Source organism: Labeo rohita, unplaced genomic scaffold, assembly GCF_022985175.1.
Source record: "Labeo rohita strain BAU-BD-2019 unplaced genomic scaffold, IGBB_LRoh.1.0 scaffold_1210, whole genome shotgun sequence".
NCBI lineage: Eukaryota > Metazoa > Chordata > Actinopteri > Cypriniformes > Cyprinidae > Labeo > Labeo rohita.
The window spans coordinates 11,422-24,393 of NW_026127352.1; the positions used below are offsets into that span (position 1 = coordinate 11,422).

At 39.2% G+C, this 12,972-nt stretch overlaps 5 gene segments (V, D, J or C); 3 read left to right on the forward strand and 2 right to left on the reverse strand.

The window, feature by feature from the left end:
• Positions 1-1,087: 1,087 nt before the first annotated feature.
• On the forward strand, positions 1,088-1,787 carry LOC127157828 (Ig kappa chain V region 3368-like). The segment is given in 2 exon segments: positions 1,088-1,172; positions 1,304-1,787. Coding segments are annotated over 2 exon segments (345 nt in total).
• A 266-nt stretch (positions 1,788-2,053) lies between these two features.
• On the reverse strand, positions 2,054-3,525 carry LOC127157824 (Ig lambda-2 chain C region-like). The segment is given in 2 exon segments: positions 2,054-2,451; positions 3,294-3,525. Coding segments are annotated over 2 exon segments (558 nt in total).
• Positions 3,526-6,332: 2,807 nt separating this feature from the next.
• On the forward strand, positions 6,333-6,830 carry LOC127157825 (immunoglobulin kappa variable 1-6-like). The segment is given in 2 exon segments: positions 6,333-6,390; positions 6,532-6,830. Coding segments are annotated over 2 exon segments (345 nt in total).
• A 354-nt stretch (positions 6,831-7,184) lies between these two features.
• Positions 7,185-9,194, reverse strand: LOC127157826 (Ig lambda-2 chain C region-like). The segment is given in 3 exon segments: positions 7,185-7,679; positions 8,889-9,002; positions 9,188-9,194. Coding segments are annotated over 3 exon segments (447 nt in total).
• A 1,072-nt stretch (positions 9,195-10,266) lies between these two features.
• Positions 10,267-10,921, forward strand: LOC127157827 (Ig kappa chain V region 120-like). The segment is given in 2 exon segments: positions 10,267-10,390; positions 10,522-10,921. Coding segments are annotated over 2 exon segments (351 nt in total).
• Positions 10,922-12,972: the final 2,051 nt, after the last annotated feature.

The following is a 12,972-nucleotide window of genomic DNA, read 5'->3' on the forward strand; positions in this document are numbered from 1 at the left end:
TACTGCACATGCTTTACTGGCCCCTCATCCTTCCTGAAAAAAAAAAAAAAACAGTCACATGTGACCAATTATTCTACAAAAAAATATTTTTCATGGTAAAAGAAGTATTTTTTAAAAGTTATTTATGTGACGTATTGTAAAAACATAACATTTTAATCAGTGTTTTCTGAGCTTCTAATAGGCATAGCTAGCATGTGTCAATGATAATGTGTCAAGCTAATATACCAAGTTTTATCACAGCTATTAGTAGGGACAGTTGCAACACATTGCAACCATCACAACGTGCTGTCCTTTACCACAACATTGATTTAAAAGCTTGCCATAACATTACATAATTGTAATTTTATGGATTAATTATGAACCCCTTTCAATAGTTAGGTACCTCTCCTTTTTTATTTAAGTGAATAGGTTAAATGTCTACTTGTTACTTGAGAATGTTTTTCCAATTACTTTTCTTTGGTTTTATACAGCCAGTTTACCTTATTGAGGGCCCTGTCTGTTCACAAATAAAATAAAGAAACTGCAAAATGATATTTAAGAATGATTTAATTATTTTAATGAATGTTGCAACTGTCCCCTGTTGTGGGGTCAGTTGCAACATTTCATTTTGTCTATTCAAGTGGTAATTGTACGTATATTATCATATGTACACATGTTGCAGCAATGTGGGTGAGTGGATGACAGATGACTTTACTGCATTACAATTTTGGCTTTCTAATACAAACAGTCTCTGAGAAACTAAAGGAAATACAAAAAGTGTTGCAACCATCCCTGCTCTTCCCTGTTTTGTACAGCATGTATATTTGAATGTTTCTCCATCATTTAGATATCTTTAATGAAATATTGGTGGATTTTGTCATTTATTTAACAACCATATTTTTCTCAAAGCAACATCTACAGTATATAAAAAAAAAAAATTCTAAAATTGATTTTTTTTTATTAATTATTATTTTTTTGGTTCACATTTATGATGTGATTAATTCAGAATTTTTTCTTTTTATTATTCAGCACCCTTCTGGTTAGAAGTCTGTTGCGTAGTGAGTGTTTTGCATGTTTACTGCTTTACACACAAAACTCCTTTGATGATCAGTGTGTGTTCAGAGAGTCACTGACACACAATACAATCATGTCTCTTTTTCTAATTGTGGCTACAATGGGTCTGCTTGCTCAAGGTAAAAAGTTATTTCTTTATATTATCAGGTTGTTGTTTCTTTTTTCAAAGCTTGTGCTTTGTTATAATTTTTATTACAAATATTTTATCTCGTAACTATTAACTTTTTTTATTTAACTTTTTCTATCTCAGTGTCTCATCAAGAGGTCCAGACTCCTCAATCTCTGTCTGTTAAAGTAGGAGAATCTGCTTCTATCAGCTGCACTGCATCTTCTGGAATTGGTTATGACATGAGCTGGTATCTGCAGAAACCTGGAAAAGCTCCTAAACTCCTGATCTACACAACAAGTAAACTTGCATCTGGAGTTTCAAACCGGTTCAGTGGAACTTATTCTGGATATGTATTTACACTGAACATACGTGGAGTCCAGCTTGAGGATATAGGAGATTATTACTGTATGGGGGCTTATAGTGGTGTGTGCACACAGTGAAACAGCATCGTACAAAAACCTCCCTCAGTCAGACGACACAATGAATGTACTCATGCAGTAACTATGAACTCATTTCCATTAAACGAGAAATGAATTCCATTGTATCAGCAGAATATTTAATCAGTCTACACTGTCTATGACTGTGATAATTAATTTTTTCATTCAAAAATGCAGAATGACACCCATTTGAAGACTATTAGCCCTATTTTTATGTAATCTAAGTAAAATAAGCTAAAAATAATCAATAAAATCATCTCATTGTCACTGTGATTTTTCAAATACTTTTAGATTTTTCAAATACTATCACACATCCTAAAACGAATTACAAACAATAAAAGTGGTATTATATTTGAGATAAAATGCTTTTATTTGGCAAGCAAGAATAAAACAATCAACAAAAAATTTATAGCATTGCAGTTGTACAATTACAACAGAAAAGAATATATGAGCAATACACTAACAGCCTAAAAAGATTGGTTGTTGAGCTGTGGCTGATTTAGGTCAGTGTGCCAATGTGTGTATTTCACTGGTCATCATCGCACTGCTGTGTGTTGAGGCTTTTGGTCACTGCATTGTGGGACGGGTGAGTAGCGTCACAGCTGATGGTTGTTGCTCTGCTCCACTCACTCTCAGTGAGGCTCAGGCTGCTGCTCCAGCTGTACAGTCCATCATTCTGCAGCTGACTGGGACTCAGATTGACACCAGAGCTCCTGCTGCAGCCATTCACCTTCCAGCTCAGCTTCCAGTCAGAGGGGAATCCTTTACTGGCCACACACAGCACTGTAGCCTTACCCTGCTGCAGCTCCTCTCTGGAGGGTGGCAGCACCGTGAGAGTGGGACGAGTCGCAGCTAAAGAGAGAGAGAGAGATGGAAACTGTTATGTCTTTCACTTCCCTTTAAGAGATTCAACGTTAATCAAGCAGAACTGACATTCAACAGCCTGTAAAATGTAAAATGCAATCACACCAGCCAGCAATGACATGTGGGGCCCAGATGGGTTAACTACGGGTTCCATGGGAACTGTGTGGGCATGGGCTTTGGCTGGGTGAAATCAGCGGGTCCCATGTAGGTTTTGTAGTATGAGTCCCACATAGGAAGCCCATATGAGCTGATTACATGGGCCCCATAAGGGACAGGCATGGGCCAAGTGGGCATGGGTTTGATCTGGGAACACATATATGGGTCTTGCATGACATATTTATGGGCCAAGTGGGCATGGGTTTGATCTGGGAATGCATATATGGGTCCTGCATGGCATATTTATGGGCCAAGTGGGCATGGGTTTGAACTGGGAATGCACATATGGGTCCTGCATAGAATTTTTATAGGCCAAGTGGGCATGGGTTTGAACTGGGAACACAAATATGGGTCTTGCATGACATATTTATGGGCCAAGTGGGCATGGGTTTGAACTGGGAACGCACATATGGGTCCTGCATAGAATTTTTATAGGCTAAGTGGGCATGGGTTTGATCTGGGAACACATATATGGGTCTTGAATGGCATATTTATGGGCCAGGTGGGCATGGGTTTGATGTGGGAACACATATATGGGTCCTGCATGGCATATTTATGGGCCAAGTGGGCATGGGTTTGATCTGGGAACACAAGTGTAGGGACCTCGATCTGCAGGTCCTGGTGGGGTGGTGGTGGGGGGCTTGTCCTGGGGGTAAGGTTGGCTCCTTAGCTACCTTGTGGGTGGAGGCCACCGCCTCTAGGTGGCTTGGTCTCAGGGTGGTGGTAGCGTGCAGTGAGGACTCTCTGGGGTGGGGGTCGGGATGATGGGGGGGTGCCTGCCGGGGTCACAGGTTCAATTGTGCAACTGGGTAAAGTGGCGAGTTGAGTTGAGTTGGGCGTTGAGGCTGGAGCCTCGTGGTCTGGTGGGGGTGGGGGCTGCAAGCACATCGACAACACAAACGCCATGAGTATATTTGGATGTATTTTTTGGAGAGATGTTTTGTTTTCTTTTTTCCAGAGATTTTAAAAAAATATATATTTTTGATTTATTTACCGGTATGTTGTAAAATTTTAATTGTTAAAGATTATGTTTGTTGTTCAATGTCATATATCATGAGTGTATTTTGTATTGTATTTTTTGGAGTTTTTTTTTTTCAGAGATTTTTTAAAAATATATTTTTTAGTTTACCTGTATGTTGTGACATTGTTTTTTAAAGATAATTTTTGTTGTTCAATTTAATATATTTCTTGCAGTTCAAAGCATCAAGTGTCTTGTATTTATCTTGTACTTATATTCCTTCTTCGTTTTTAATTTTTCTTAGATTGTTTCCTTAAACCATTTGGCATGGTTGGGCTTAGATAGGCCTTGCATGATTGCCCAGTTAGGACCAACATAAGATCCTTACAGAGCCCACTTTAAGCCCATATGGGCATTCACGGTTGAATCCTGGTGCAAGCCCACTTTAAACCCCTTTAGGCAGGTGGGGCCCAAATTGGTCTGACATGAATTACCCAGTTAAGACCCTTTACAGGTCCACCTAAAAGCCCATCTGGGCAATCACAGCTGGCCCCGAAGTGGATCCCGGGTGCAAGCCCACTTTAAACCCCTTCAGACTGGTGGGGCCCAAATGGGTCTGACACGAATTGCCCGGTTAAGACCCACATAAGACCCTTACAGATCCCACTTAAAACCCACCTGGGCATCCATGGCTGGCCCCCATGTGGATCCCGGGTGCAAACCCACTTTAAACCCCTTTGGGCAGGTGGGGCCCAAATGGGTCTGTCATGAATTGCCCGGTTAAGACCCACATAAGAACCTTACAGATCCTACTTAAAACCCGCCTGGGCATCCACGGCTGGCCCCCGTGTGGATCCCGGGTGCAAGCCCACTTTAAACCCCTTCAGACTGGTGGGCCCCAAATGGGTCTGACATGTATTGCCCGGTTAAGACCCACATAAGACCCTTACAGATCCCACTTAAAACCCATCTGGGCATCCACGGCTGGCCCCCATGTGGATCCCGGGTGCAAACCCACTTTAAACCCCTTTGGGCAGGTGGGGCCCAAATGGGTTTGGCATGAATTGCCCAGTTAGGACCCACATAAGACTCTTACAGATCCCATTTAAAGCCCATCTGGGTAGCCATGTTGCAGAGCCCACTTTGGACCCATTTGGGCAGGTGGGGCCCATATCGGTCTGACATGAATTGCCCAATTAAGACCCATGCAGTACCCTTACAGGTCCCACTTTTAGTACGTCTGGGCTTCCACGGCTGGCCCCAATGTGGATCCCGGGTGCAAGCCCATAATGGGGCCCACATTTGCCGCCCATGAAGCCCTCATCTGGGCCCCACATGTCATTGCTGGCTGGACAATTAATAATAGTAAATATTTTGAACTTTCCATAACTCCTAAGCTGTTCTACTGTCTTTTCATGTGTAATAAAATATGTTTTCTTGTTTGCCTCTGTTAAAAAGATTTGTAAAGGTGAGTAAAATACTGCATAATCACACAGACATTAGCTTTCTATTTCATGCTAAACGACTGAACATATTGTTTGTTTACCATTCAGATGGATAAAATGCCCAGTAATAAAAAGTGACTGTTTTAAACTGGTCTGAATGAGAAATAAGAAAAGTGTGCATAATTGTTGCACCAGAATAAAACAATGATGTACAATGATTTATTGTTATATTAGTCATTGGTATTATTTTTAAAATGTGTTTTAAACATAAACAAATCCTCTCGTTATTTCAAAGTAGTGTTTTATTATAATATAGAAATTACTTCCAACTGAGAGTCGAGTGCCTCCACCGAAAGTCCTCCACAGTGATACAAAACCAATCAACGGCTGTACAAAAACCTCCTGCACTAAAACTGACACTGACAATAACCAATTTTCTATTCACAGCTGACAGTAAAAAGCATTCAGATAATGCTACATAAATAAACCAGTTACATTTCAATCAATGTAAAAAAAATAAAATAATATTTTAGGGGAGAGCGGGGACAGTTGCAACGAGGGGCAGTTGCAACATGGCTTATTTCTTCAAGCAGGAATAAGCTACAGCTATGACATTCATACTGAACATGCTTTATTGGCCCCTCATCCTTCCTGAAAAAAAAAAAAAAAACAGTCACATGTGACCATTCCTTCTACAAAAAAATAGTTTTCATGGTAAAAAAAAAAAATAATAATAAAAGTTATTTGTGTGACGTATTGTAAAAACATAACATTTTAATTAGTGTTTTCTGAGCTTCTAATCTCCTTTAAGTGAATAGGTTAAATGTCTACTTGTTACTTGAGAATGTTTTTCCAATTACTTTTCTTCGGTTTCATACAGCCCGTTTACATTATTGAGGACCCTGTCTGTTCACAAATAAAATAAAGAAACTGCAAAATGATATTTAAGAATGATTTAATTATTTTAATGAATGTTGCAACTGTCCCCTGTTGTCCCCTGTCTCCATCATTTAGATATCTTTAATGAAATATTGGTGGATTCTGTCATATATTTCACAACCATATTTTTCTCAAAGCAACATCTAGAGTATGAAAACAATAGTTTCTAAAATTGATGATTTTTATTTTTTTTTAATTAATTATTATTTTTTTGGTTCACATTTATGATGTGATTAATTCAGAATTTTGTCTTTTTACTATACAGCACCCTTCAGGTTAGGAGTCTGTTGTGTAGAGAGTGTTTTGCATGTTTACTGCTTTACACACAAAACTCCTTTGATGATCAGTGTGTGTTCAGAGAGTCACTGATACACAATACAATCATGTCTCTTTTACTAATTGTAGCTACAATGGGTCTGCTTGCTCAAGGTAAAAAGTTATTTTTATATTATGAGGTTGTTGTTTCTTTTTTCAAAGCTTGTGCTTTGTTTTAATTTTTATTACAAATATTTTATCTCTTAACTATATTAAAGTTTTTTTATTATTATTATTATTTAATCTCTATCTCAGTGTCTCATCAAGAGGTCCAGACTCCTCAATCTCTGTCTGTTAAAGTAGGAGAATCTGCTTCTATCAGCTGCACTGCATCTTCTGGAATTGGTTATGACATGAGCTGGTATCTGCAGAAACCTGGAAAAGCTCCTAAACTCCTGATCTACAAAACAAGTAACCTTGAATCTGGAGTTTCAAACCGGTTCAGTGGAACTTATTCTGGATATGTATTTACACTGAACATACGTGGAGTCCAGCTTGAGGATATAGGAGATTATTACTGTATGGGGGCTTATAGTGGTGTGTGCACACAGTGAAACAGCATCGTACAAAAACCTCCCTCAGTCAGACGACACAGTGAATGTACTCATGCAGTAATTATGAACTCATTTCCATTAAACAAGAAATTAATTCCATTGTATCAGCAGAATGTTTAATCAATCTACACTATGACTGTGATAATTAATTTTTTCATTCAAAAATGCAGAATGACACCCATTTGAAGACTTCAGACTATTAGCCCTATTTTTTTTTTTTTTTTTTTTTTTGTAATCTAAGTAAAATAGGCTAAAAATAATCAGTAAAATCATCTCATTGTCACTGTGATTTTTCAAATACTATCACACATCCTAAAAAGAATTACAAACAATAAAAGTGGTATTATATTTGAGATAAAATGCTTTTATTTGGCAAGCAAGAATAAAACAATAAACAAAACGTTTATAGCATTGCAGTTGTACAGTTACAACAGAAAAGAATATATGAGCAATACACTAACAGCCTAAAAAGATTGGTTGTTGAGCTGCGGCTGATTTAGGTCAGTGTGCCAATGTATGTATTTCACTGGTCATCATTGCACTGCTGTGTGTTGAGGCTTTTGGTCACTGCATTGTGGGACGGGTGTGTGGCATCACAGCTGATGGTTGTTGCTGTTCTCCACTCACTCTCAGTGAGGCTCAGGCTGCTGCTCCAGCTGTACAGTCCATCATTCTGCAGCTGACTGGGACTCAGATTGACACCAGAGCTCCTGCCGCAGCCGTTCACCTTCCAGCTCAGCTTCCAGTCAGAGGGGAATCCCTTACTGGCCACACACAGCACTGTAGCCTTACCCTGCTGCAGCTCGTCTCTGGAGGGCGGCAGCACCGTGAGAGTGGGACGAGTCGCAGCTAAAGAGAGAGAGCGAGAGAGAGATGGAAACTGTTATGTCTTTCACTTCCCTTTAGGAGATTCAATGTTAATCAAGCAGAACTGACATTCAACAGCCTGTAAAATGTAAAATGCAATCACACAAACACACACGTTTGCTTTGCTACTTTAGTGAGGAAACTGCATAGACATCGATTGATTTTATATCAGGTTAATGATATTTTCTACCACCTACTCCTAAACATATCCATCACAAAAACGTGCAGACACTAGATTTAAATAAAAACATGATTTTTGATTTACAAGACCTTTTTAATAGTGAAGACCAGTGAAATATCCTAGTGGATGGTCAAAGTATTTCACAATATAAGTGAAAATATTTGGTCCTCAGAAGTATCAAAACAAGTATGCACACACATATAAAATCATATTAGATTCATTCGTTTGGCAAACACTTTTATGCAAAGCAACTTACATTGCATTCCTACTTTATCAATTTATGCTTTCCCTTGGAATCAAACCCATGATCTTGGCATTGCTAGCACTGTTTAAACTCTAGGCATGGTTATCTTTGTTATTACAGGTTTCTATTTTTTGTGTGTCCATATTATTATTCAATTATTTATTGTTAAAATTTCACTGTGCTACTTAGAGTTAATTATAGTTGTGTGTAGACTGAAAGCTACATCAGATGAAGACACATACAGTATGACATTCATTTAATTAAAAACGTTTTCATTAATCTAGAATTATTACAAACATTTAATGATTAATTTACCATTTCCATTTACCATTAAAAACAACTAATAATAATAAATAATTTGAACTTTCCATAACTCCTAAGCTGTTCTACTATCTTTTCATGTGTAATAAAATATAATGTTTTCTTGTTTGCCTCTGTTAAAAAGATTTGTAAAGGTGAGTAAAATACTGCATAATCACACAGACATTAGCTTTCTATTTCATGCTAAATGAATGAACATATTGTTTGTTTACCATACAGATGGATAAAATGCCCAGTAATAAAAAAGTGGCTGTTTTAAACTGATCTGAAGGAGAAATAAGAAAAGTGTGCGTAATTGTCACACTAGAATAGAACAATGATGTACAATGATTTATTGTTATATTAGTCATTGGTATTATTTTTAAAATGTATTTTAAACATAAACAAATTATCTCGTTATTTCAAAGTAGTGTTTTATTTTTAAAATAGAAATAAATGTACTTACTTCCAACTGAGAGTCGAGTGCCTCCACCGAATGTGTACCACAGTGATACAAAACCAATCAACGGCTGTACAAAAACCTCCTGCACTAAAAATGACACTGACAATAACCGATTTTCTGTTCACAGCTGATAGTAAAAAGCATTCAGATAAAGCTAATTAAATAAATCAGTTACATTTTAATCAATGTAAAAAAAAATAAAATAATATTTTAGGGGAGAGTGGGGACAGTTGCAACGAGGGGCAGTTGCAACATGGCTTATTTCTTCAAGCAGGAATAAGCTACAGTGATGATATACATACTGCACATGCTTTACTGGCCCCTCATCCTTCCTGAAAAAAAAAAAAAAAACAGTCACATGTGACCATTACTTCTACAAAAAAATATTTTTCATGGTAAAAAAAGTATTTTTTGACAGATCAGATTTTTGGTCATAGTGTCTAAGTTATTTGTGTGACGTATTGTAAAAACGTAACATTTTAATCAGTGTTTTCTGAGCTTCTAATAGGCATAGCTAGCATGTGTCAATGATAATGTGTCAAGCTAATATACCAAGTTTTATCACAGCTATTAGTAGGGACAGTTGCAACACATTGCAACCATCACAACGTGCTGTCCTTTACCACAACATTGATTTAAAAGCTTGCCATAACATTACATAATTGTAATTTTATGGATTAATTATGAACCCCTTTCAATAGTTAGGTACCTCTCCTTTTTTGTGAATAGGTTAAATGTCTACTTATTACTTGAGAATGTTTTTCCAATTACTTTTCTTTGGTTTTATACAGCCAGTTTACCTTATTGAGGGCCCTGTCTGTTCACAAATAAAATAAAGAAACTGCAAAATGATATTTAAGAATGATTTAATTATTTTAATGAATGTTGCAACTGTCCCCTGTTGTGGGGTCAGTTGCAACATTTCACTTTGTCTATTCAAGTGGTAATTGTACGTATATTATCATATGTACACATGTTGCAGCAATGTGGGTGAATAGATGACAGATGACAGATGACTTTATTGCATTACAATTACAGTCTCTGAGAAACTGAAGGAAATACAAAAAGTGTTGCAACCGTCCCTGCTCTCCCCTATTTTGTACAGCATGTATATTTGAATGTTTCTCCATCATTTAGATATCTTTAATGAAATACTGGTGGATTTTGTCATATATTTCACAACCATATTTTTCTGAAAGCAACATCTACAGTATGAAAAGAATATTTTCTAAAATTGATGATTTTTATTTTATATATATTTTTTAAATTAATTTTTTTTTTTTTTTTTGGTTCACATTTAAGATGTGATTAATTCAGAATTTTGTCTTTTTTATTATTCAGCACCCTACTGGTTAGAAGTCTGTTGTGTAGTGATTGTTTTGCATGTTTACTGCTTTACACACAAAACTCCTCTGATGATCAGTGTGTGTTCAGAGAGTCACTGACACACAATACAATCATGTCTCTTTTACTAATTGTGGCTACAGTGGGTCTGCTTGCTCAAGGTAAAAAGTTATTTTTATATTATCAGGTTGTTGTTTCTTTTTTCAAAGTTTGTGTTAATAGTTTTATCTCGTAACTATTAACTATTAACTATTAACTATTAACTTTTTTTTTTTTTTTATCTCTATCTCAGTGTCTCATCAAGAGGTCCAGACTCCTGAATCTCTGTCTGTTAAAGCAGGTGAATCTGCTTCTATCAGCTGCACTACATCTTCTGGAATGGGTTATGACGTGAGCTGGTATCTGCAGAAACCTGGAAAAGCTCCTAAACTCCTGATCTACACAACAAGTTACCTTGCATCTGGAGTTTCAAATCGGTTCAGTGGAACTTATTCTGGATATGTATTTACACTGAACATACGTGGAGTCCAGCTTGAGGATATAGGAGATTATTACTGTATGGGGTATTATGCTTCTAGTAGAGTGTTCACACAGTGAAACAGCATCGTACAAAAACCTCCCTCAGTCAGACGACACAGTGAATGTACTCATGCAGTAACTATGAACTCATTTCCATTAAACGAGAAATGAATTCCATTATATCAGCAGAATATTTAATCAATCTACACTGTCTATGATTGTGATAAACAATTAATTTTTTCATTCAAAAATGGAGAATGACGCCTGTTTGAAGACTTCAGACTATTAGCCCTTTTTTTTTATATAATCTAAGTAAAATAAGCTAAAAGCAATCAATAAAATCATCTCATTGTCACTGTGATTTTTCAAATACTTTTAGATTTTTCAAATACTATCACACATCCTAAAAAGAATTACAAACAATAAAAGTGGTATTATATTTGAGCAGCGAGAATAAAGCAATCAACAAAACATTTATAGAATTGCAGTTGATCAGTTACAACAGATAAGAATATATGAGCAATACACTAACTGTCACGTTTGACGAACAACGAGAGAGAGAGAGAGAGAATTCACAGAAGTGGCGTATTTTAATGAAACAACTTAGGCAATTGCATACAACAGAGGTAAATACCAGCTCAGGTAAGAATGCCACTTCGGGACTGAGAAGAAGGCCGAACATAAACAACGCTTAGCTGAATATAGTCTTTTAGAAGCTGGAAGCACTCCGTGTGCTGAGAGGCTGGAGACGGGCAGATGACGGCAGGCTGGCAGACAGAAGAATGCAGCAGACAGCGGAAGATGAACAGAGGACTCGTGGTGAGCAACCTTGAGGTCTGATCACCGAAGGTTTGTTTGAGGTGAGTATAAGTAGGGACTGGTGATGAGGTTCAGCTGGTGACGGGTGATTGTGCACAGGTGTTCAGTATTCTGGTGATGGTGATCGTGTAGCGGTGAACTGCGTGGTGGAGCCGGGTGTAGATGTGACATTACCCCCCCCCCCCCCCTACGGGCGCCTCCTGGCGTCCGTGACTGGCGGCGAGGACGACCGCGCGGCCTGGGAGCAGGTAGGTTAGGGTGATGGGTGTGGAACTCTCGAAGGAGGTTGGGATCTAGTACATCTCCGCATTCGACCCAGGATCTTTCCTCTGGACCGTATCCCTCCCAGTCAATAAGGTACTGGACACGGCCGCCTCGCCGCCGTGAGCTGAGGATCTCCCGGATCTGGTAGATTTGGTCGGCTGGTTCGATCTCGGGTGGAGGGGGGGGGGTGCCACGGGCTCTGTGGAAGGAGAGGATACAGGTTTAGTATAAGGTTTGAGTAAGGAAACATGGAAGGACGGTGCAATGCGGTAGGTGGGTGGTAGCGTGAGGCGGTAGGTGACTGGGTTGATCTGCCGTGCCACCGGGAAGGGTCCGATGTATCTGGGACTCAGCTTCTTACTGCCCTGTCGCAGGCGGAGGTCACGGGTGCTTAACCAGACGAGGTCTCCTGGCTGGTACTGATGGTGTTGACTGCGCCGGGCATCCGCGTGACGTTGGTACCGTCTTACTGCGCGACTGAGGTGGACATGAGCTGAGTCCCAGACCCTCTCACTCTCCCTGAACCAAAAGTCCACCGCCGGGACCTCGCAATTCTCTCCGTTCCAGGGGAAGAGCGGAGGCTGGAACCCTAACACACACTGGAACGGAGTGAGTCCGGTGGCAGACTGACGTAGGGAATTCTGGGCATATTCCGCCCAGGGTAGGTATTGACACCAGCGCTCTTGGTTATCTTGGCAGTAGGCCCGGAGGTAACGTCCTACCTCCTGAATCTTGCGCTCTGTCTGGCCGTTTGATTGCGGATGGTAGCCGGAGGAGAGGCTCACGTTGACTCCCAGAAGTCTGAAGAAGCCTCGCCACACACGTGAGATGAATTGAGGACCCCTGTCCGAGATGATATCTTCCGGGAGTCCAAAATGACGAAAGACGTTCAGGAACAGGGCTTGTGCAGTTTCAAAAGCCGTGGGGAGACCTTTTAGAGGAATTAATTTGACAGATTTTGAGAAACGATCAACAACAACTAAAATAGTAGTGTTACCTTCGGACAGGGGTAGGTCAGTGGCGAAGTCAACCCCTATATGGGACCATGGACGGTTGGGGATGGTGAGTGGCTGGAGCTTACCCTCTGGCAGCTTCCGTGGAGTGGATGATGTGGCGCAGACAGAGCAGCCCTGGACATAGC